At 45.2% G+C, this 25,829-nt stretch overlaps 1 protein-coding gene across 1 annotated transcript in view; it reads left to right on the top strand.

The window, feature by feature from the left end:
* METTL14 (methyltransferase 14, N6-adenosine-methyltransferase non-catalytic subunit) overlaps nt 1-25,829 on the top strand; it is a 258,367-nt gene that overhangs the window by 209,667 nt on the left and 22,871 nt on the right. Inside the window, exon 10 of the mRNA XM_085634353.1 lies at nt 17,722-17,932. Within this exon, the coding sequence (XP_085490479.1) occupies nt 17,722-17,932 (211 nt within the window). The remainder of the gene's footprint in view (nt 1-17,721; nt 17,933-25,829) is intronic.

Below are 25,829 nucleotides of genomic sequence, written 5' to 3'. Positions count from 1 at the left end.
ACACTGCACAGAGTGGATCTTATTACTCATTTCAGTGGTACTAATATTAGCCACTTTGGAATGATGAAATTAAGCGTTGCTTAGCTGACATTGTTTTACTTGTGATTTGAGGAGCAAATGGGTCCCGCATCGCTTGGAGTCTCACCTGCTGCCGAAGTGGTGTCTTCCCTCGCTGCCATCTAAGAGGGGATGCCTGCTACCGCTGTTGCGTTCAGAGGAGTCGAGGAGGGCTTGAGGCACGACGCGGGACTCCGTGTCCCAGGAGCCCGTGCTCGGTAGCACCTGTGCTCTCTCCCCGCCCACCCGACCTAGCCCTGCCACGTCCCATAAAGGAGGAGGCGCCATCCGCTACGCGGGACGCGAGCGGGACGCTCCGGACGAAGCCCGGACAAAGGGCGGGCCGTCTGTGGCCGTCAGAGGCAGGAATAGGCTGGGCTGGGCCAGTCCCCTAACATTCTCAACAACTGTGAGTACTGCCATTGTTATAACTCTATCTGCTTATCATGCCTGCTAAAGGGGGAGCAAAAAGGGCATCCATAGGAATGGTCGCAGGGACTCTCGACCAATTGATAACAAGAGCGTCATCGGTACTGGAGAGAGAAATATTCCTGACGCAGCGTCGTCTCTCCCAAGATCCGATTTTTACGAGAAGATCTTCACTGGGTCCGATTGCTCATGTCAGTTCCCCAGTCCCTTTCCAGTTAAACAGAGATACTGTGCTCCCTCCCGTGGATGACACTGAGACTAATACAGGGGCCCAACTAGATACTTCCCTCCGATCACAAGATCCAACAGGTGACAACGGCACACATTCACAGTTGGCTATTACGGAAGCGAACATTAATAAACAAATGACCTTACGTTCCAGGGAAGGCGCAATCCCAAAAAAAAACAAGAATGGTCCCGGTGTTGCCCCTCCGGCAAAAAAATCAAAAATGTCTAAACGGCCAAAACCTACTAGCGCTCACACCACAGGAGCACGTAATGTTGAGCTGCTTATAGATACTCCTCCCATGGCCACTGGTGACTCTGAAATCTCACATCCCCCCTATCTAGATTCCCTGGTGGAGAAGTTGAGTGTGGCTATATCTTCTTTTATTCAACCGGTGCTTTTAAAATTGAACTGCCTAGATGATAGACTGAGGAAACTGGAGTCTTCACTTGGGGGAAATAAGGACCTGAGGACGGACCTCTTAGCTATACAAACCCAAGTTGAAGCACTAGTGACATTAGTCAATATCCCACAGGCAAAACTACAATCAGCATATAGTATTGCAAAGGATCAGCCTATTTTGCCTACTGCTCCAGGTTCATCCCTGGGGTCTAACCCCACTGGCCCTAACAACTATTCCTCTACAGTGGGAAGAGTGAACCCTGCCAAACCTGTTAACTCACCGAACATCGCCACTATGAGGAAGGAGACAGTTAAGGACAATGAAAACTCCAACGGAGGAAATTTTAACCACCATGACCTACCCTGCATTAACTTACCCCCGGACTGTGCCCCTTTTGTAGTAATCCTTACGGAAGTTCCCGAGCTCCCTAGCTCTAAACAGGAATCCTATGAGGAACTAAAAAATAAGACAATACATTGGTTGAACACATATAGACCTCTGTCTAGACCAATTTTAAGCAAGATCTTGTTTGTTAGAAGGGTGGGGTGGGTGGGACCTAAAACTAAAAATGTGGGTGGCGATTGTATAATTATTAATTTTGAGGATCGTAGGGTTGCCGACCATATTTGTAGATGGCAACCGTCAAGTCCTAATACATCGATCAAACCCCTGAGGTTAGACCATTTTCATTTAACAGATCATGATTATCCTCCCCCTGGTAGAAGGAACTTTGCAAGGCCACAGTGGGAAGATACCCGGTATCACGTTCAGAGAAGCAGGATTGACCAACGTAGGGGAGAAGCAAGTGGAATCCCGTTGAGTAACAGATTTAGTGTGCTTGACCAGGTGGATTGACTTTCTGTATCCCCCAGTTTTGCACCCACCCATTGTTTGGAAAATAGTAACATGACAGTGGTCTCCAAGCCTGTTGGTAGGGATTATATTGAGGCATCTAAAAGTGCCAACAAAAATACATACCAAACAGTGGCCACTTCGCTGTCAACTGGCATATCCTTGACTAGCACAAGGAAGTCTGGGGAGGCCTCCCCTCCTCCGACTTCTGCCCATTCCTCACAGGATTTTCAACTCCAGATTTCTGCTGTGAATCCAACCTTGGCCGTGCTTGAGTCTGGAACACTGGGCCACGATGAATTAACCCGCAAGTCTTGTTCAGGGCATAAGCAGACAATGCCATCTAGGCCTCTCAAAATCCTTTCATGGAATATAGCGGGTCTTAGATCTAACCTAGACATTCCGGATTGGTGCACCTTTGTGGACTCCCATGGGATCTGCCTATTTCAGGAAACGTGGGCGGTCGATCCACCTCACAGATCGGGGTTTGTTACCTTTGGGGAACCTGCTTTCAAGGGCACCAGAGGAAGACCCTTTGGGGGACTGTGTATCTGGGTGGGCACCCACTTAGGTTTTTCGTTAAAAAAAATCGAGACCAACAGTCCCGACATTTTATGCATCCTGATGTCCCACAGTAACACACCTAAATTAGCTTTGATTAACGTCTACTCCCGGCCTGTACAATCCGGGAAAACCCTGGATATTTTGACTGCATTACTACACAGGCTTGGGGGTGACGTAGTCCTGTTGATTGGAGGGGACTTTAACTGCCATTTTGAACCCCTTCAAGGGGTCCCTCCTATCACATCGGCTGAGGATGACATCTGGTCAGTTCCGCCATCTAATGCATATCCAGTAAAAAATTGGTCTGCCCTTGCTATCCAGTTGACCTCCCTTACTTATTCGTTCTCTATCAGAGCCTGCAGTGGACGCTTTAAGAGCGACACTCCCGCCAAATATACCTACAATTCTTTGGGGCACCCGTCTATTATTGATTACTTCCTGGTGAGTTTGGCACTTTGGTCAAAAATTTTAGATTTTAGTGTGTCTTCTCGCACAGAAAGTGACCATAACCCCCTGATACTTGAGTTGGATTATCAGCTATCTAGTGGGGACAGCGCCCCAGTTAATCCTCTAAGCAATAATCTAAGAATAGTAGACGGCGGGAGAAGAATCCGCTGGGCGGATGCCTATTCTTCCATTGAAACTATGGCTAAACTTTATTATGATGCCATTCCTTTTCTTGAAAGGGCACACTCCACCCTAACTGAATCCCCTACTATGGTGGCTGAGACAATGGCTGAAATTCACAATGGAATGGCTACTCTCTTAAAGGACACTTTTTATAGGGAAGGTGTTATCAATTCCAAACAATGTAAAGGCAAAAATCTTTGGTTCAATAAATCATGCAGAGATGCCAAAAACGTGCTATTGCAGGCCTTAAAGCTAGGCAATAGGCACAATGTCATCACAGCTAGAGTGGAATATAAAAAATTGCTAAAAAATGCAAAATTAGAATGGGAGGTGGATCGCTGGGTGGCCATCACATCTGCACTTGAAGCTAAGGACCCTAGAACCTTTTGGAATTTAGTTCATACAGGGACTCCAGAAGGGAGAACTACGATCTCCCCGAATATCTCAGAAGAAGCTTGGTCTATATATTTTAAAGATCTATACTCACTTCCCCCCGCTTGTATAAATCAAGCTCTCTCTGGGCCTCCAGCTATGAATCTTACATGTCCAACGCAATCCTTCACTTTGGAGGAAGTAAAGCTGGCCATTTTAAATATCCAGTCTAATAAAGCGCCGGGACTCGATAAGATCCCCGGGGACTTATTCAGAGATGAGCCAGCAGTCTGGGGCCCATATCTCCTGGTGTTATTCAATGCGATCTTGAAGGGCCTACCATTGCCAAGTACCTGGTTAGGGGCTGAGATCATTCCCATCTACAAGAAGGGTTGTCCCCTCCAGCCCTCAAATTATAGGCCGATTAGTTTAATTGACGTTACTCAAAACATTTACGCTAGATTACTGCTTCATCGACTAGAGAGTTGGATTAATGATAATGATATACTGACACACTTACAGGCGGGGTTCCGGGCAAAAACATCAACAATTGACCAGTTATTCCGGTTGCAAGTTCTCCATTGGAAGCACGTGACCTTGGAAGGGGGTAGTCTCTATCTTACTTTTGTTGACCTAAAGTCAGCGTTTGATATGGTGGAACGGAATCAGTTATGGTCCATATTATTATCAATGGGGGCCCCACCATATCTTTGCCAACAATTGAAGCGTTTACATGATGGCACCTATGCGAGTGTACGGTTCGGTAATCAAGGACAGTTAACTGGTCCTTTCCCGATTGAGAAAGGTGTCAGACAGGGATGTGTCCTTGCCCCGACATTATTCTCCTTGTTTCTCAACGGGCTTATCGAAGACCTACTAGCCGTAAACGATATTGACTCCCCCAAACTGGGTTCCCGGAGATTCCCCGCTCTAATGTTTGCGGATGACACGCTTCTACTATCAAAATCCCCGATGGGGATGCAGCGCGTGTTAAACCAATTCTCTAAATTTTGTTCCAAAAGAAACTTGGTGATCAATGTAAATAAGACTAAATACATGGTCTTTAACGCCAATACTGTTAACTGTCCCCATCCAACATTGGATGCCAGTCCACTTGAAAGGGTCCCGATCTTCGAATATCTGGGTCTGACCCTCAACGATAAAATGGGTTGGGGTCCACAACTGACCAAAGCAAACCTTAGGCTAACACAATCGGCTGGAGGAATTTTGAAAGTGCAAAAGAACTGCTCACATAAAATAATAAGTGCCCCCCTTGAAATTTTTAAAGTCCAAGCCAGGGCATCTTCCCTGTACGGGGCAGAACCTTGGGGACACATATCAGTTAGTAATTTATCAATAACTGAAAACAACTTTTTAAGACAGCTGTTGGACTTGCCTCAAAGCACACCTTTGGTCCCCCTAAGGCTAGATCTTAATATTTATCCAATTGCAGAAATCATTGCTCTTCGGCCCTTACTTTATTGGAAGCGCTTGTGGAGCACCCCAGAACTGGTGCACTACAAGGAGGAGCTTAAATTTGTGCTAGCCACTATGGGATCCGGTAAGATTCCATGGTTGGCCTTTGTAAAAAAAATCACTTATCTTGTCTGGGCTCGAGGAACTCTGGCTTAATCCTGAAACCTCCTGCCCAGCCATTAGTAAACAAACTATGATAAGTATGATTAAGGAAAAAAATTTAATGAACCTCTTCAGCTCCACAAAAAGTTCAAGTCTGACCGATAATTTCTTGGATATCAAGTTTTCTTATAGCTTTGAGTCTGTGATTGACCAAATTCAACCCACACTGGCGAAGAAATTGTACTTACAATTTAGATATGGCACCCTACCTCTCTTTAAGATAATTGACAGTTGGAAAGGGGGCACTGTACGACCTTGCCCAGGCTGTCTACATGAGAATGAATCTCTGGTACATGTTATGCTCTTTTGTCCAGCTTATTCCTACATTAGGAAAAAATGGATAATTCAGCTATGTAAGAACTTGGGCATGAGGCAATACTTGGCCTTTTTTAGGGTTCTGAAAACAGATACTGACGCATTGATCGCCTTTACTGTAGCTAAATATTTACACTCTATGTGGATTACACGAAGGAAGTTGATAAACGACACTGTAGCACTTTAATAATAAGTATATGACCAACAAGTCCCTAGATCTACCTTTTTATATTTTTAATGATCTGTTTCTTATCAATTTTACTACCTTTTAACTTATTTAAATTTTTTATATATAATATCTAATAATCACTCAGGAATATGAGATCCATGTATCGAAATGTATTAATCGACTTGTGATTTGCTTGTATTCTTTTTTTTCTTTTTGTGTATGCTTTTATGGTAAATCTAACCGCAATAAAGCTGATTTGAATTGAATTGAAAATGTTTCCGCAACTTAGTCACCACTCTATTGAACTATCCTGGCACGTTCTTCATATTGAATGTAGAAAAAAGCCCCAAGACCAAATGGGAAGACTACATGTGTAGTGGCTAGACTAAAATCTTTTACTTACTCTGCTTCGGCCTTACTGGAATTTCAATACTACTGGTCTTTTAGTAAATCTTTACTTTCTCTGTAGGCCGGCAATCCTCTGTCTTGTAATAGATGTAGCGATACCAAAGGGGATGATGGACGGAGCGCTTGAGCAAATCAAACACTCACCCCCAGTAATAGATGTAGTCTGGACATTTCAGTTGGTGACTGTGATCTGAAGTGTCTTTTACCTCAGGCTCACGCAGTTAATCACATCATATAATCTTGGCTGCAGCACTTTACCTTCCTTCGCTTCTCCATCTGCCATAGTTGGGAGCATTTACTAGTGGCAAAATACTGGACTCAAAGGAGTTAAATGAACAAAAGACAATTAAAACAACCAAAACTGGGGGGGAGGAGCCTAGCGCGTGATCAAGATGGCCGCGTGAGCCCAGAGCTCCCGAGACCCTCGCTCCCTCCGGCAGATATCCTGTGCAGCATCCTGTCTTTAACACCCGGAATATTGGAGGCGAGCCGTTGCTGAGGTGATAGCCGCTGTCCGGATTGAAATCGCTCACCGGAGGCCGAAGTTGTGCTACATGGAAGTTTGTGGCCTACTCCCCTAAAGATGCCCGGGACTTGCGCTGGCACAGTGCCCGTGCACTAATTGAACAACAGCGGCCGTGCGAGGGGCGAGCCGTCGGGAGGAAGGTGTTGTCGCTTTCACTTTCACTTTCGCTCTCCTGTCTCTTGCGCACTGGCCTGGGTGTGAGTTGCGCCAGTCACTTGTTGCATGGTTGTCTTCTCTGTGTGGGCAAGGAGACTGTCTCCGCGGCAGATTACGATGTCGACCAAGTCGGACGCTGACAAACAGAAGCCCAAGAGTACCAGGCGGGGAGGATACACCCAAACCAACAACATGGACCGCTATGCCCAGCAGAAGGGGTCACCGGGCGGATCGGGACGGGCACTGGAAGCCTTGAAGGACGGTTCGCCCCCCGCCGCAGAACCAACCCTGCAGGATATCATGGGGGCCATCGAGGGGATGCAGTCCTCTATTGGGCAACAATTTGAGACCCTGGCGCATAAAGTGGATGCCATCTCGATTGACGTCAACTTGATTCGGGCAGACCTGGGGAAAACTAATGAGCGGGTTCAGTCCTTGGACCTTAAGACCTCTGGCCTCCTGGGCGATGTCTCTGACCTGCAGCTGGAAGTCCGTACCTTGAGGACTGCAAATGACCACTTTGCCCGATGGTTGGAAGAGTTCGAAGGCCGGGCACGGCGCAATAACGTGCGCATTATTGGGGTCCCGGAAAACTCGGAGGAACAGTCGGTGGACCTGTTTGTGGAGGACTTGGTGGTGAACCATCTGGCGCCCAAAGGCCTTAGTAAGTTCTTCACTGTTGAACGGGCCCACAGAGTCCCTGGTGGGAGGCCCAAGGTGGGGGCCCCTCCGAGACCGATTGTCGCCAGGATCTTTAATTTCAGAGACAGGGATGCCATTCTACAAGCATCACGGGTGTCCGGCCCGATGCCTTTTCAGAACACCACAGTGAGTTTCTATCCGGACTTTACCCAGATGGTGCAGAAACAGCGACAAGGCTTCCTGGCGGTCAAGAGAAGGCTACGAGAGATGGGACTGAAGTACGCCATGCTCTTCCCGGCCAGGTTGCGTGTGGTGTTCGAAGAGCGGACTTTCTTTTTTGAATCACCGGACATGGTCGGAGACTGGCTGGATACATTGCCCCAAAGACGGACTAGCGTGGAACATGCCGGTGGAGCAGAAGGTGGCGGCGACGAACAATGAGCGAGGACTTGGGTGCTAGATCTCCGGCTCCTCCGGGAGGGTGATAGTCCGGGGGGTGGCGGGGGTAGGAAGGGAGCTTTTTCCTCCTCGGGGGTTCTTTTTGTAGATTAGTCTTTGTATGGGGCGACAGGCACACTGCAAGTTGGGGGGCCTTTTAGAGCTTACGCAGGGGTGCAGGGTGGGGGGGTGGATTGGGGTTGTTGTTGTGGTTGTTGTTTTTTGTTATGCAAGGCGTAGTGATGCAAGCTTCTGTAGCTTGTGTGCGGTTCAACGGAGGGGGTGGGGGGTAGGGGCTTAAAGATACTCAGTTGGAATGTTAACGGCTTGGGGGATCGTATTAAGCGTGGGATTGTCCTGCAATTTCTGAAGCGATGCACCCCTGATATTGTCTTATTGCAAGAGACGCACTTGATAGGTAACACGTGCTACGCACTCAACAGGAAGGGCTACAAATTTGTCGCACACTCCGGGTTTTCCTCGGGCTCTAGAGGGGCTAGAATACTTGTCAGGTCCTCTCTGCCCTTCGAGGTTGACTCCACTACGGTTGACGATAGGGGACGATTTGCGGCTGTGGCGGGGAGGTGGGAGGGTAGGACGCTAGTCCTGGTGTTGGTTTATGTCCCTCCTGCGCTGCAGCCTTCCACACTTGCGGACTTGGAGAGGGCTTTGTTGGATCTCCCAGAGGGAATGTTGGTGGTGGGTGGTGACTTCAATGCGGTTGGATCCGGATTGCTTGACAGACACCCGCCAAGAAGCTCGGGGGGGCTCAGAAATGGCTTCCGGACTTTGTAGATACCCTAGGTCTGGTTGATTGTTGTAGACTGCTGCATCCCACACAGCGGCAGTACACTTTTTTATTTTCTTTAAAAAAAAAAAAAAACTCCTTTGTGTGAGACTGAGAGCTGCTTCCTGCTCTAGTGATGCATAGGCTTCAGGAAGGAGTAAAGGCCAAATGTGTTATGTTCATGTGCGCCATATGCAAGTAAAATGCACCTAAATGTGTTCCCTCTCACCTTTTCTATCCAAAGAAGTCAGTAGGACCTGATAATTAATTTACAGTAGACTGGGTATTCCCCAACAGTTTTGGCCCTTTAGTCCAGGCCTTGATGTAACAAAGAAGTAAAATGTAACTTTGCCACATACAGTGCTATGGAAGGGTTTAATACCTCTATTGAGCTAAAGCTCACTTTATTGAGCTAAAGCTCACTTTGCAGACTCCTATGTAGTTTTTTTTTTTTTTAAATAGTTGTATAATGGGTAATAGAATGTATATGCAACTTGATGCTCATTTGTTGGGTGAATGGTTTTGGAGAACATTAATAAATAATAGGTTGAGAATCATAAATTGGATGGTGTGCAATTATATTTATTATGAAAAGTTCAATAATGCTTTAATACTTAATTGTAGGTAGGAATGGGGCACCAAATTCTCCATTATTTCTGGATAATTAAATAACTGTTTTTTTTATTATCCCATATTCACAATGCAATAGTGCAATGATACCTGCTGCTCTGTTGTCCGGTTCTCATCAAAAGGAACCATTAACAGACATGCCAGAGTAGTTCATTTTTTGTAATAAGTGATTGATAAGAGCACTTGATATGGGAAATTAAATTGTTTTTTCTTACATTTTGAGTTTCTGACATTAGCTCCCTTACAAAGGCATTCTGACAGGAAGGCCAAATAATAACTTGTATGATAGTTCTTTCTTAGCAACCCATTCTGTTTATTAAGCCTGTTAAAGGTAATACACAGCTGTTCGCCTACAACAAGTGGCCAGCAGCAGAATAGAAAATGGGACAATGACCACAGCTATTTGCCTACAACCCTGGGGTCATCAGCGTAAGTCAGGCAGTGTTTTATTACATGAAACAATAACAAAATGAAACAACCCCCGCTCCTTCGTACAAGAATGTCCGTGTTAGTACATGAAATGCAAAGACAAAACCAAAGGGAAGGATCTATATGTGGTCGGAAGCAGCCATTAGTCAGAAACGCAAGATTCAATAGGAACCAGACTAAGTAGTCTAAAGTAGGATAGGCAAGTCATCTCTCTAAATTCAGAGGTTAATATTTGTATAAATGGGGTCCATCTGTCGGCATAGGAAGCAAATTTGGGGTCCAGAGCTAAGGATGGTTTCTACATCCCCAGAATAAACCATAATGTATGTAACCAAGAGGTATGATCTGGAATTCTACTGGTTCCCCAAATCTACAGGATCACCTGGTGAGCAGTGCCCAAGGCCTGTGTCTTTTGCCTACCCTGAGTGGAATGTAAGGGAAAAGTCAGAGGGTTCTGGAGTCCTAAGATAGTGTATGCAGGAAACCTAGGGATGGAGGTGTGAAACGAAGTGTCAATGTTAGAGAGGATTTGGTCCCAAAATGTAGAAAGTTTCGTGCAGTGCCTTAAGAGATGCAAGAGAGTCCCTGAATTTCCACTTCCCTACCAGTAATCAACGGAGCACCCAGAGTCCCATCTGTGGATTCGATCTGGTGTTAGATATCAATAGTATACGATTTTATAAGCAGTTTCAGTACAAAAAATGTCTTCCCATTCCTTGGGAGTAAGGGCCGCCCAAGCTCTGTCTCCCAGCGAGTCTGACCCTTAGTTTTTGCGAGGGTGGCATCTCTGGCAAGCATTTTGTACAATTCAGATATGAGATGTTTATCATCTGTTTAAAGCAGTCACCATTTCTCAAATGTGGTTAGAGGATGTCCTGCTCTCGTCCTATATCATACAGTGCCGGATCTGTAAGTACTGAATATGTTCCGACACCATGTAGTCAGCTTGTAATTGGTTAAAGGGGATGATGCCTGTTCAGGTGAAAGAAATGCTATTTGTTTGCAACCCCCCTTCTGCCCCATTTGAAACATCCCCAGTGCTATCCCCGGAAGGAAATCTGGGTTATCTACGATCGGCGTCATCGGAGACGGAAGTGTAGTGAGGCCAGATCGCCCGCCACCAAATCCCATACTTGAAGCGTAGAGTTCGTGACCAGGGAGGAGTATAAGCCCCAGGCTCTGTGTGGTAACCAGACCTCTTTCCAGATACTAGAGCCTGCAATGGCTTGGTCCATGAAGGATCAGTGCTTTTTGGACATTGGGAGGTTCCATTGCACCAAGAAATGGAGTTGTACCGCTTGGCAATAGCAGAGCACCATAGGGACCACCAGGCCCCCGTCCCTTTTCTGACGATAAAGTAACTTTTGATGGAAGGGAGGTCTTTTGCCATCCCACAAGAAGTTATTTATCTCTAGTTGCAAGGATTGCAGAGCCTTAGGAGGAGGGGTCAGGGAAAGTGTCTGAGTTTGTGACATGTATAGAATGCGCGGGAGTAAAGTCATTATAGCTGCTATTTGGCCAGTCCAAGATAAGCCTAAGCCGTCTCCATGCAGCTATCGCTCAACGTGTCTGGGAAATGAGAAGCCTAGTAATTATAAGACAGAGTCTTGGAAAGGGATCTGTCCAGTTTGATATCGAGGTAATCAATGGAGTCCCTTGCCCACTCACATTGAAATAGAGAACGCAGGGCAGATTCGAGAGCCGAGTCAACGGAGCGGTTAAAAATCTGTAATTTCTGTAAATTCGCTTTAAAACCAGAAACTTCGCCGAATAGATGAAGCTCAGACACCGGCTCAAGGAGTGATGACATATGGTTGGGTATTGACAAGATGCTATCATCAGCATAAAGGCTAATGAGATGGTGGTCACCTCCAAATGCTACACCAGAGATGTCAGGATTATCTCAAAGCTGCTGCGCCAAGGGCTCTATATATAATGCGAAGAGGAGAGTGGATAAAGGGCACCCATGTTGTGTGCCTCGCGATATTGGAAAGATGGAGGAAGAGAGACCATTGACCCTCGCTGACGCTCTAGGTTCGGTGTGGATGCAGTTCATCTTTAGTCAGATTTTGTCCCCAAAGCCAACCGGTGTAAAGTCAGAAAAAGATAGGGCCAGTAGACGCTATTGAATGCCTTTTGGAGCCAATGGAAAGGAGCAAAGCTTCTCTCCGAGATCTATGGCTCTTATCCAAAATATGAAGATGGCGCTTGGTTTTATGGACTCGCCATAATAAATATGGCCTGGTCTGGCTCGATTAAACCCGGCATGAGTGAGTTTAGACGGTGCACCGAGATACCGGTAAATAGTTTAGCATCTATATTCAATAAAGAAATGGGTCTGTAGGACCCACATCAAGTCGGATCCTTGCCAGGTTTTGCTATAACCGAGATAGCGGCTTCCAGCATAGAGGGCGAGTGAGAGCCAAAATCTGTGAATGAGTTATACAGTCGGGTAAGTATGGGTGCAAGGTCTTGGCAGAAGACCTTATAAAAGAGGGCACCAAAACCATCCTCCCACACCGATTGCTGCTGAGATAAAATTTGTGTTTGAGGCGCACAAAGACATATCTGCCCGATCGTAATGGAGACGCTTAAGGAGGATCCTCTGCTTCTCCAGCTACCCCCTAACCCTGGGGGCGCCCATCCACTTATGAGTGGCCTCTAATTCGGAGACCGATTCTTCTTAGAGCAGCCGCATATCTCGGTGTTTACAGTTCTCAGCTGCTGAAAGAGTGATGAGTTCTCCCTGGATTACAAGTTTCAGGGTCTCTCAAATGGAAGATAAAGGTACTTGTCAGTGTCGTAAAACCCAGATGTAATCGGTAATACTACATAGAGGGAGTCTACCGTTGCTGGAGGCTGCCGCAAAGAGTCCCTGAGACACCAGTGAGTAGACCCTGGTCACATTAATTTGAAGAGATAGGGAGAGGGGGGCATGACCTAACAGCGATCGGGGAGCAATGATTGCCTCTGGGATGAGGGCCAAGAGAGTCGGGTTTGTAAGGAAGTAATCAATGCGCGCATAGGTTTAATGGGCCGCTGAATAGAACGTATAGACTCTAGACAGTTGGTGGAGATGGCGCCAGACATCCTGTAATCTGCAGTCTTCTATCCACGGTAATCCTGAAACAGAAAAAGCTCCCTTTGGTTAGAGCGCTGCACCATAGCGGTCTAGATAGGTGTCCATTACTACATTTATGTCACCCCCGATCAAGATGGATGAGTCTGGGGACCTGAGGACAGGAGTCTGAGAACTAATGATGAAGGGTCCTTGAGATTCATTAGGTGCATATATGTTCACTAAAGTAAAATGAAAGGTACCCAATTTAAGTCTAACTGCAAGAACATGCCACTTAATTTCGGCGACTTGTCTAGAACCTCCCCTTTAAATCCACAGGAGAAGAGAATGGCTACCCCTCCCTTCTTAGAAAGGCTAAGGACGAGAACTGACGTGGGAACCACTGGGAGTGCATCCTGGGTTCATCTTTTGAAAGTAGGTGTGTCTCCTGTAAAAGGCTGATATCACTGCCGGACTGTTCCTGTAATGAAAGCACAACCGATGGTTTGATTGGATTGTTAAGGGTCTGCACATTGAGGCTGATTATCTTAAGGGCCTGGTATATGAGACGGGGGCAAAGGCTGTGGAAGCTGATGCCTCTCGAGATGAGAGCTCACAGCAGTGAGTCGTTCAAATCAAAAGAGATTCCTGTGGTCACCCAGACGAGGGCCCAGAGACCGGTCTGTATGGAGGAGCATAAGAAAAAAGAAAACCCTACAAAGGAAACCCTCGGACAAGAGCATACAAAATGTACGTTGAACAATAGAGGAAGTCTATCATGGCAAGGTGCATAGTCAGGAACATGAGCCAGATAAGGGCAGGGAGAAGTACCATGGCCTCAGGAACGGAGGATCCCGGGTAAAGTAACAGCAAAGTTATTACCCAGGTCAAAGTGCTCGACGCACCCCCATTCCCGCCTGAAAGGTGTCCTCCTGTCAGGCATTGTAGTGTTATAGAATAACAGGGACAAGCTGTCTGGTTGTGTTCGACATGTCCGTGCCCTCCATTAGCGTCTTCAGGACCGATTTCCATTCTAGAGCTATAGTTACATGGTCTGGTTTCGTAGTTGCATTGGAGTTTGCAGCTCACCGCCATTGGGAACGTTTACAAGTCGGGTGATCCTGAGAGCTGGCGCGGTGGGGATCTTCCAGGGAGTCTGTGATCCCAAGAACCCAGATACCAAGAACCCTGCTTCCTTCGGTTAGAGATCTTAAGACACCAGTCAACCATGCAGCCCTAAAGAACGCCAGCCGCAAGCACCACCAACTCATCCTAGCCACCAAAAAGGCCTCCTTCAAGGAACGCATCGACAACAACGCACCCAACAGCAAAGAGCTCTTTGACAAAGTGAAGGAATTCTCCAACCCCAACTCCAACGACATCCCGCCATCGCAAGACCTTTGCGACTCCCTAGCCACCTTCTTTGACTGCAAGATTGCAGACATCCACGACAGCTTCAACGCCCAGACCCTCCCTACAGCTGCCGACAACACAGACCCCCCCCGGCCTCAACAACTACCTGATTTCCTGGACCCCCATCAACGACTAGGACATCACATCTTCAACAAAGCAAACCGCATCATCGCACCCCAACTCCGGAAGATCATCAACAGCGCCTTCGAGACGGCCACCTTCCCGGAATGCTGGAAGCACGCTGAGATAAACGCCCTACTCAAAAAACCCACAGCGGACCCAAAAGACCTCAAGAACTTCCGACCCATCTCCCTGCTCCTGTTCCCGACGAAAGTCATCGAAAAGATCGTCAACAAGCAACTTACCCACTTCCTCGAGGAGAACAACATCCTGGACCCGTCCCAATCTGGATTCCACAGAAATCACAGCACCGAAACCGCCCTCATCACTGCCACAGACGACATCAGGACCCTGCTGGACAACGGCGAAACCGCGGCCCTCATCCTCCTGGACCTCTCGGCCGCCTTAGACACCATCTGCCACCACACACTACGCACACGACGCAGGAATACGCGACAAGGCCCTGGACTGGACCACCTCCTCCCTCACCGACAGAACCCAGGGGGTCCGCCTCCCCATTCCGTTCTGAAGCCACCAAGATCATCTGCGGTGTACCCCAATGATTGTCCCTCAGCCCTACCCTTTTCAACGTCTACATGGCACCGCTCGCCAACATCGTCCGCTCGCACTACCTCAACATCGTCTCCTACGCAGATGACACACAGCTGATCCTCTCACTCACCAAGAACCCTGCCTCCGCCAAAACCAACCTCCACAAAGGAATGAAGGCCGTCGCCAACTGGATGCAGAACAGCCACCTGAAACTTAACTCAGACAAGGCAGAGGTCCTCATCCTCGGCTCCAACCCCTCCGCCTGGGATGACTCTTCGTGGCCAGCAGCCCTGGGAGCTGCACCCACACCCACCAACCACGCACGCAACCTGGGGTTCATCCTGGATTCCTCGCTCTCAATGACCCAGCAAGTAAACGCCATCTCCTCCTCCTGCTTCAACACCCTCCGCATGCTCCGCAAGATCTACAGATGGATCCCCACTGGAACCAGAAGGACGGTCACCCAGGCCCTCCTCAGCAGCAGACTGGACTACGGCAACACCCTCTTCGCAAGAACCACGGCCAAACTGCAGAAAAGACTCCAACGCATACAGAACGCCTTCGCGCGCCTCATCCTCGACATACCCCGCCAGACCCACATCACCGCCCACCTGAAAGACCTGCACTGGCTCCCAGTCAACAATAGGATCACCTTCAAGCTCCTCACCCAAAAATTTGCTTATGCTTTTTCCCCCTCACCTACTGCTTCCATTTGTGGTTCGCAGAAATCTCTCACCCTCATCCTGGTGACTCCAATACAGGTATGGAAGCCATGGTTCACCACACTTCTTGAACTGTTAGTAGTTCCCCTGGAACCACTGCAGAACAGGCATGCCCTTCTCATGTGGAACCATGGACAAATCAGACAATCGGACAACCAGATCACTCAACCTTGCAATGTGGCTCCCGAAGACCTAGAATTTAGCCACCCGAATCTCCCACAACAGTTTATGGACATTCTTAAAGAGGCATGCTGAAATGGAAAAGATTTGTTCACTATTGTCATTACAAACACATTGATCTCTTAGGAGCTAAAGTACAAGACATTATCGCCTATTTACTTCATTTATATACCTCTGGTTTAGCTTTTACATCTGTGAGGCTACACCTCGCCACGGTAGCCGCATATCTACAAAATAGGCAACACACTTCCCTCTTCAGGGTTCCAGTTGTCAAAGCCTGGAACGTCTTAAGAGTCATTCCTCTTAGAGTGCCACCAGCTCCCACATGGAATCTCAGTATTGCATTAATAAGATTAATGGGCTCTCCATTTGAAACCTTCCACTCCTGCTCCCTCAAGTTTTTATCCTGAAAGGTAACATTCCTAGGCTCTATCACTTCACTTAGACGTGTCAGTGAGCTTCAGGCATTAACTTTAGAAGAGCCCTTCTTCCAAATACATGAAGATAGGGTTGTACTTCGCACCTACCCCAAATTCCAAAGGTGGTCTCAGAATTCCACCTTAATCTTTTGAACTGCCTGTCCTTTTTTGCCCAACCTCAGTTGCTGAAAGAACTCTGCATATATTAGAAGTAAAAAGAGCTCTCATGTATTACATTGACAGGACAAAATCATTCACTAAGACACAACAGCTTTTTTTGCTTTCTTAAAACCTCACAAAGGAAGAGCCATTTCGAAATTAGGCATTGCACGATGGATTGTTAAATGCATTCAAACGTGCTATGCTAAAGCTAAAATAACTTTACCCATTCCTCCTATATCTCACTCCGCTCATCAAAATGGAGCTTCAGTGGCCTTCCTAGGGAACATACCTATAGCTGACATATGTAAATCAGCAACATGGTCCACACTATATACATTTACAAAACATTACTGCTTAGATGTACTGGCATGTCAACAAGCCAATGTGGGCCAAGCAGTTCTATGTACACTATTTCAATCAACCAACTGTCACGGTCTGGCCACCATTTATGGAAGAGGACTGCTTTACAGTCAATGCTAGGCATGTGCATCTACAGTCATACATGCCTCAAACAGAAAATGTTACTTGCCCGGTAAGCATTTGTTCATGGCATGTTGTGTTGTAGATTTACATGCACCCAGCCACCTCCTTGGACGCTTGTGCTTCTTACAGTTACTTTCACTGCTTTTGCATGGACATACTACACTTTGCTTCAAGTTCCATCCTCACCCGCCATGCAGGAAAACAATCTAACAATGGAGTTGATTACCATGTGCATTACCAGCAAGAGGAGGAGTCGCACTACCTCGAGACTCAAAAGGCTTTCTTGGAAGAAAAACAACTTGCATACATCTGACCCCAGCACTACATGGCAGGAATATGCTCAGCATGTGAATCTACAGCACTACATGCCACAAACAGATGCTTACTGGGTAAGTAAAATTTTCCTTTCTATCTAGGATATCGAATGATGAATACTTTCCGTGCAAGGGTTAGAAGATCTCTCATGGACAGTGGCAGATTCTGGGGCACATCGTATCTTTGGATTACTCTAATGCTTTTGAACTATTACAGATACAAAGGAAGGTGGAATGATAAACGAAATCAAAGGAAATAATACAAGAAACAAAGCCTAAACTAATCAGTCTTCTGTTTCCACAGATTTGAAAAGGAAAATGGTTGCACAAGACTGGCTCAAACACATATGTACTTGTAGAACTCAGACCATCGATTATCAACGTTTAATTAAACCAGCTGGCTTTTTTTAACTTCTTTCAAGGTGCCTGTGGACCTTCCAAATCCCACTTGTGTTGGGATAGCACAGTGAAACACAAAGCCTTGATATATCAGTGTTATTGTCTGTTTTCCGCTTTATATCTGATCCTTAATCTAAAAATGGCAGTTTACAAGTTTCTGTATGCTTTTCATAGCGATAATCCTCGTTTTCCACATACATTTTGCTGAGCTTTATTTTTGTATCTTAGGAACATTGCTTGATGGGAATCAGGGGAACTGTGCGGCGCAGCACCGACGGGGACTTCATCCATGCCAATGTGGATATCGACCTCATAATCACAGAAGAGCCTGAAATCGGCAACATAGAGAAGCCAGTGGAAATTTTTCATATCATTGAACATTTCTGTCTGGGCAGGAGACGACTTCATTTGTTTGGAAGGGACAGCACCATCAGGCCGGGTAAGTGGGTATTTATTAAATGTGTTAGTTTTGTGCTGTTTTATAAAACACTAAGTTCCTCCGAAATTGCTTAAAAGTGCTGATGAATATGAGATGCTATTTGTAAGACCCTTTCATGATAAAAGATGCTGAAACGGTGCGTTCCGCACTGAGTAAGATTTAGTGAAGCTCTGCGGGTGCTTGTGGTGACAGCAAATTGCTTGTATGCCTGTAGAGGGTGTTCTTTCTGAGGCACCTCATTGACCATTTGATGCCTGACTTGCCACCTTTGCAGACTTAAACATAATGGGGAAGCGCGACACTTGGACGACTATAGAATGCTCCTGCCAAATGCTTCTCCCAAATAGTTTACACACTTCTATTTAGCCTGTCCATGTTGCTGGAGCCAGACACTTATTAATGCTGCCATCCTTGTAATGGACAATTTATTTGGACATGTTGTGGTTCTCTGTGTTTACGCTTATAGAGTCCATTCCACATGTGCTTATCTTTTCAGTTTAGAAAACCATAACACGTGCATGAATGCTGACCATCTAATTGATTAAAAGGCTAAGGCAAGGAAGCTTTTCTTTAAACTAATTCTTTGCATTAGATTTCATTTGTATAGACTATTCCATCTTTCAAAAATGTTTCATTTTCATGCCTGTGCGCTGCTACTTAAATCACAAAGGAGTATGTAACTTTTGAACAAATCACAGCAAATTAAGATTACGTTTATTTTGATTAAATTGCTATTTTGTGTAGCACATTGCTGAACCAGAGGTGTAAAAGTACTTTACTTGAGGAAACAGTTCGCTTGAAAAGCGAAACAATGTCTCACCCACAGTATAGTTAAAAACAAAAAACTAGTATAGGACTGTTAACATTCGAAACATACAGAAATATATTTTCAATCAATAGTTAACTTACTGTTGCGACAGTGTCCAGAAATAATATCATGATCTCAAATACATAATTAGTAAGTGTACATATGTCCTTAACCCGAAAGTCTATATAGTCAGTGAAATCTACAGTTGCCAGATGTACTGTAACCCTTGAATTAGCCTTGGAATAGTAGGTGTTTGTTGCTTTTTGAATGTCTCAAAAGAGGAGTTTATGCGTATCACCTGGATAATAGAGTTTTGAATTTTTGGGATACTTTCTAAGCACAATTGCAATATGGTGTAGATATTCTTTATTGCAGATTTACATGTGCAGGTTCATATAAATTACAAGCGAGTGTCCAGCCTGACGCGTTTCGACTGCCGAACGGCAGTCTTGATCAATCACACATGTGTGTGTATATATATATATATATATATATATATATATATATATATATCTGTGTGTGTGTGTGTGTATATATATATATATATATATATATATATACACTGAAAAAACCATAGGTTTCACACATGTTATAGTTAGCTGGAAATTTTACTGATAAAAAACCAATGAAATTCCCCCGTTATAGTTACTGCAGGCAACTATAACTCACGTGACCGCAATCCTCTGCTGATGGTAATACTGTATTTAGACAATTATTTGCCCATGTGTTCTTCCATTAAATTTTAGCTATACATATATTACAAATATTTTTTTTTCATAAAGACACATATGTCATCAGCAGAGGATTACGGTCACGTGAGTTATAGTTGCCTGCAGTAACTATAACGGGGGAATTTCATTGGTTTTTTATCAGTAAAATTTCCAGCTAACTATAATATGTGTGAAACCTATGGTTTTTTCAGTGAATTTGCAAGGTTTTTTAAATGCTAATTCCTAACTATAACGTGTGTGAAACCCATGGTTTTTTCAGTGAATTTGTACGGTTTTTTAAATGCAAATTTTTTTGGACATTTTTTGTAAACCTATGTATAAAATAATATATGTACTATATCCTGCATTATGGAAAGTTTTTTTTTTTTTATGCATTTTTTCCGTGCGCGTACGGTAAGCTGACGGTACGCGCTCCATACGTCATAAGTACGGTGCGCGTACGTAATAGGATACGCGTACCGTAAGCTGACGCTACGTGCTCAGCACGTCATAAGTACAGCGTGCCTATGTGATACGTGCGTGACGTACGCGTACACGCGGAAGCAACGTCGCGGTTACGCAGGGGCGTGTAATGCGCATGCGCTAGTGCATCTTACGTACGCGCTCCGTAAGCGCTCCGTAAGCGTCACGTTTGCGCATGCGTACTTGTTTACGAGCGCGTACCGTGAGCTTACGGAGCGCGCACGGTAGGTCATGTGATCCACAAAGAACACTTTTCATTGGTTGAAATTACTTTCAGTTCCAGAACCTTCCCACACCACACCCATTCCCCTCATTACTGCTTGAAAGAACACTTTTCATTGGTTTAAACTACTTTCAGTTCCAGAAACTTCAAACACCACACCCATTCCCCTCATTACTGCTTGAGATCCCTTAGGAGAAGGAGCTGGATTGACATTGGGATACAATGGCAGAACAGCAGAGCTCTTCTGAGAGTGAGGCCAGCAGCACCACCATGATCCAGAGAAGGAGGAAACAAAAGACTTCTTTTGTATGGGAGTATTTTACTTTTCCAGAGGGGGAGAAAAAGGTGAATGCTCAATTGGTCACTTGCACACTTTGTGGCCGTGTTTTATCTAGAGGAAATCCAAGGTAGAAATATTACTTTGGAAATCACTCTATGAAAAGACACCTGCAGGATAGACATCCCAGGACCTTTGCTCGACATACTGGAGAAAACTCTTCAGTAAGTCACCAGAGCCCAACCTCAGATGCTCAGCCGAGTACATCATCGGCAGCTCAGCTGAGCCCTTCCTCTGAGGTGGGAGCATCACCTTCTTCTTTTCCTGTGGACATTAACCCTCGATTTGGGAGGGTTGAAATGAGGTGTACAAGATGTGGTGGTCTTATTGTTTATGGCAGTGTTTTTCAACCACTGTTCCGCGGCACACTAGTGAGCCGCGAGATGTTGCCTGGTGTGCCGTGGGAAAACGTGGGAAAATGGAAGCAATCGAAAGATTTTTTTTTTAAAATTTCAAATTTTCCCCCACTAGGCTGGGCGGCGCCGGACTGTATCCTGGGTATGGGGGGGGTGGGGTTTTTGATTGGCGCTCCTCCACCTTTCTGATGTCCGGGCTGTGATTGGTCCAGACTCCAGCCTGGACCTATCACAGAGCAGTATCTCCCGACTTCCTTCCCGCCCGAGCGCAGTGTGCGCAGCAGCGGAGAGAAGGCGGAGAGAAGAAGACGTCGTGACTCGAGTCACCAGGACTCCCAGGAGGACCGGAGCAGGAGCAGGAGGAAACGGACGGAGACCAGGACTCAGCACTGCAGACTCAGAGAGACCGCATCCGGATCCAGACCAGGCCGCAGGTGCAGCGCGAGGTGAGTCTCACTCATTTGCACCCTCATTGAATGATCTGGAAGTCTTATTTTTTGTTGCTAATTTCAAAAGAATGAAAGATTTTTGCCAGTAGACAACACGAGTAGCAAGTGCTCCCCAAGTTCCCATTAGTTCATTTATCACCCTTGGCTATCTGCATCTGTGTATTTAATTGCTGACGACTGATTCTTGGTGATAAATCACTTTATATCGAGGAGGGAGTTGCGAGCCCTTCTATGAAAATGAGGGCATGATACCGTCAGCTGATAGGCATTGATGTGAATCGCATAACTGTGCAACAAAAGCCTGCCCGGATGTGCTCGCTGCACAAACAGCCCGTTGTTTCCAACAGTGCCAGTTGTCATTAATGTCAAGAGGAATGCAATTTTATTAGTATGTGAGAAAGGCATACTCAGTCTCTGACGTAGGACTCTTGTAAACTTCTTTCATCCGCTCTCTTAGCAATCCTTCTTACCATCCCCGAGCCCCTGCTGTACATAGGTGCAATCATTCGCTACGGATGTTAAACGTATATTTAATTTAAACACATATTAAACACTGCAACAGTCTAATAATAGTACAGAGGGGCTGCGTAAGAGGTGCAACCTGATATTTAGAATGATATCGTTTGGCCTATTTCAGTTTTTTTTTTACTTTTAGAAATTTACACAACATAAAAGTTTCTGTTTTGTGCAAAGGTCGGGAGAGCGTGACGCCTGAACCCAGGGATTTCAGTGGCCCATTGTACTTAATAAAGACCTAGGCAGCCTCTTGTATGAAGGGAGATATGAGCTGGCCCCCGCTGCTGGCAGCTGGTTGTTGGGTGTGAGCACTGTGCCGAGACTCTAGTTGCAAAACCCGCATTCACTCTTGACGGCTTTTAGAGTAGGCAGGGGGATGGGCAGTAAACTATTAAGATGCGAGATTATCTCACTCAATCAAGGTGATGGCGTGGCATATAACTACTTTAGGCTGCATTTCCCGTTCAGTGAAAGGCTAGCAAAGGCACCTACAGCAGGCCAGTATAGTTGGCGTGTAACCTTGTAGTGGTTGGAGCAAGTGGCTGCTAATATCCTGATTGTCAACATACTGTTGATTGTTAATGCCTCTTACCGTTTGCCCACATTATGTGCCTTTGACTTGGGCTTAGTTACTTTGAGGGCACGTGAGCACATCAACCTTCCCTCTTAACTTCTGTGTTAACTGACAGCGCTGAAAATTATTGAATTCGGAGTGTGTTTATTAAAACATTAAGACATTTTACATAATAATCCACATGCAGGCTGGACTCTACAGCTGCTCCTTCATTTGTTCACATTCACATGATTTGGAAATGTTGCCTTCCAACGAGGGGGAAATAAAAGTACTGAGAAAGGTCCCATGGCTTGTACTTTCGTTCACTTTCATGTTCTTTTGTCCCTTTTAGCCGTGCTTAAGCCTAGAGATTATCCTAGCTCCTTTTTTCCTTTATTTTAAGTGATAACACCTTATTACAGCTTTTATGAATACTTGTTTACTCTCTGGGTTAGCTTTGTACTTGGCATCAAGGGCTCTCTCTGAGAAACCATCCAGTCACAATTTGCTCCTTATAGATACAAATCTTAAATTTCTTTTATATGTAACTTGCAGGTGCAGCGTCCTTGTGTATGCCTAGTACTGAGTGACAGTGAGATACTGCAGTGATGGACAAGTTTTTGAAAAGGAAAGAACTGGACTCTGAACAAAATTTGGAGCCAGATGAGAGCCCAAGTATGAGTGGGGATCAAAAGAAAGCAAAGATGGTTAGCTCAAGCAAATTCTCTGGCACAAGGCAATATAGCGAAAGCTATATTTCATTTGGATTTACTGTCACCGGAGATGCAAACAAACCAACTCCACTGTGCGTGGTGTGTGGTGAAAAGCTAGCTAACAGTGCTATGGTCCCAAGCAAACTTAAACGCCATCTCCAAACGAAACACCCTTCGCTTCAAAACAAGAATGCGGACTATTTTGTTCGCCTGCGTGAAAACACGGAGAAACAGGCAACTTTCATGAGAAAAACCACAAAGGTAAATGAAAGAGCTCTTAAAGCTAGCTATCAAGTTGCTGAACTTATAGCCAAGTCAAAAAAGTCGCACACTGTGGCAGAGACATTAATACTTCCCGCCTGCAAAGCTATTGTAGAGGAGATGCTCGGACCTGAAGCAGCTAAGGAAATAGCCAAAGTCCCTCTCTCAGACAACACAATTTCCAGACGTATTAATGACATGTCTGCAGACATCGAAAGTGTGGTTTTGGAAAAGATCCGTATCAGTGAGAAATTTGCATTGCAACTTGACGAGTCTACTGATATCAGTGGACATGCTCAACTCTTGGCCAATGTGCGTTTTGTTGATGGTGATGCAATTAGAGAAAACTTCTTTTTTTGCAAGGCATTGCCAGAAAAAACAACAGGAGAAGAAATTTTTCGGGTCACATCAGAATACCTTGAACAAGGAGGACTTAAGTGGGAAAACTGCACAAGTGTCTGCACCGATGGAGCTGCAGCCATGGTCGGGCGCACCAAAGGCTTTGTAAGCAGAGTGAAGGAAAGAAATCCAGATGTGATTGTTACGCATTGTTTTTTACACCGTGAGGCCCTCGTAGCCAAGACTTTACCAGCAGACCTAGTTTATGTGTTGGATGATGTTGTGCGCATGGTAAACTTTGTAAAGTCACGACCCCTGAAAAGTCGCATATTTGCAGCTTTGTGTGAGGAGATGGGAGCGAAGCATAAAACCTTGCTGTTTCATACGGAGGTCCGGTGGTTGTCGCGTGGCAAGGTCTTGGTTCGTGTGTATGAGCTGCGGGAGGAACTTAAAGTGTTTCTGACAAATGAGAGGGCAGATTACGCAAAGCTGCTTGCAAGTGATGAGTGGTGTGCAAGGCTGGCATACCTGGCAGATATATTTCATCATCTGAATGAACTGAACACACGAATGCAAGGCCGAAATGAAAACCTGCTTACAAGTACAGATAAAATAAATGGATTCCGTTCAAAGGTGCAACTCTGGCATCAACACGTGGAAAGTGGCAATCTTGAAATGTTCACACTCACCAAGCAATGGCAAGGTGTTCACACTGCTGCACTGTGTGAGATAATAGTTAAACATTTAAAAACTCTCGAGGAGAGGTTGTCATTTTATTTCTCTTCAGTCTCCACTGAATGCCTTGACTGGGTTAGGGACCCTTATAGCTCAGCATCAGTTGGTGGAAAGGACATGACTTTACAGGAGCAGGAGGAACTAACTGAACTGAGGCAAAATCGTGGTTTCAAGCTAAGATTTGCTGATCTACCTTTGGATAGTTTTTGGTTGGATACTGCCAAGGAGTTCCCCCTTCTGGCAAACAAAGCTATTTTGACATTGCTCCCATTTTCCACTACATATCTGTGTGAGATGAGCTTTTCAAGCATGATTGCTATAAAAACTAAATACAGAGAGAGACTGAGAGCTGTTGACGAAGAGCTACGTGTGTGTCTTTCTTCAATTCCAGCCAGAATATCAGATTTGTGTTCAGCCAAACAGGCCCAGGTTGCGCACTGATCAAATTAAGTATTTTATAATTTTTCATATTTCTGTTTACTTACTAACTATTTCATAATAAAGTAATTATAAAATACTTTCTTTGTGTTTATTTGATTCCTTTTCAAGAGAATTACTTTATATATAGTCAATATAGTGGCACAGAGTTAAATTTTCTAACATTTTCTAATGGTGGTGTGCCTCGTGATTTTTTTCATGAAACAAGTGTGCCTTGGTTGAAAAAGGTTGAAAAACACTGCTCTAGGCGCTAGGATGATGAAATTGAGGTGTTTCACTCAGAAGGCCAACCTTGCTGCCGTGTAAGGGGCTGATTTCAGAGGGACCTACCTGTGGGTAATGCCTTGCCCGAGGAGAGCCTCAACAAGTCCAGTTATTACACACAAGCTGAAGTCCAATTCTGGTATGACATGTTTAACACTTTGAAGAAGCTTTTGGTACTAAGCAATCTTGGCTATGGGTTGTGTGGGTGGGTTCAGTATTTTATCTACCTTGAAGCCCAGAAATGTTGTGCTTTCAGTGATATGAGGCTAGCAATCCATTACGTTGAATGAGTCTGGTCATAACTCAAGTGTATGTTAGTTTTCCTTTTGTGGATCATTTATTTTGTAATTAGTCAATAATTATACTACAAGACATCCAGAAACTCCCACTTCAGTGCTTCAGTTTACACATATGGTAACTTGTTTTTGTATGTGTTAAAGATGCACGATTTGTACTGTGCATAACAAAACCTTCTTTCTTCATTCATGTTTGCTTTCCTCCAAACAAACTAAAAGTTAAAAAATATAGTGCCTGAAAAAAGAATAGAACCTGAAACTGCAGCTGGAAAACACTGGTTGTGCACAAATGTTCAGATTCTTGTAATTTTTTTTTAAAATGCTGATGTGAATTTAGGCAAGTGATGATCCTAAAGTAAATTCTGAACAGCTGTTTAAGCCCACGCAGTGAAGTACTGAGCTAAACACCAAACAGC

This window comes from Triturus cristatus, chromosome 2_1, assembly GCF_964204655.1.
Source record: "Triturus cristatus chromosome 2_1, aTriCri1.1, whole genome shotgun sequence".
Classification (NCBI taxonomy): domain Eukaryota; kingdom Metazoa; phylum Chordata; class Amphibia; order Caudata; family Salamandridae; genus Triturus; species Triturus cristatus.
Note: the sequence above shows the minus strand (reverse complement) of the source record. Positions and strands in the feature narration are given on the sequence as shown.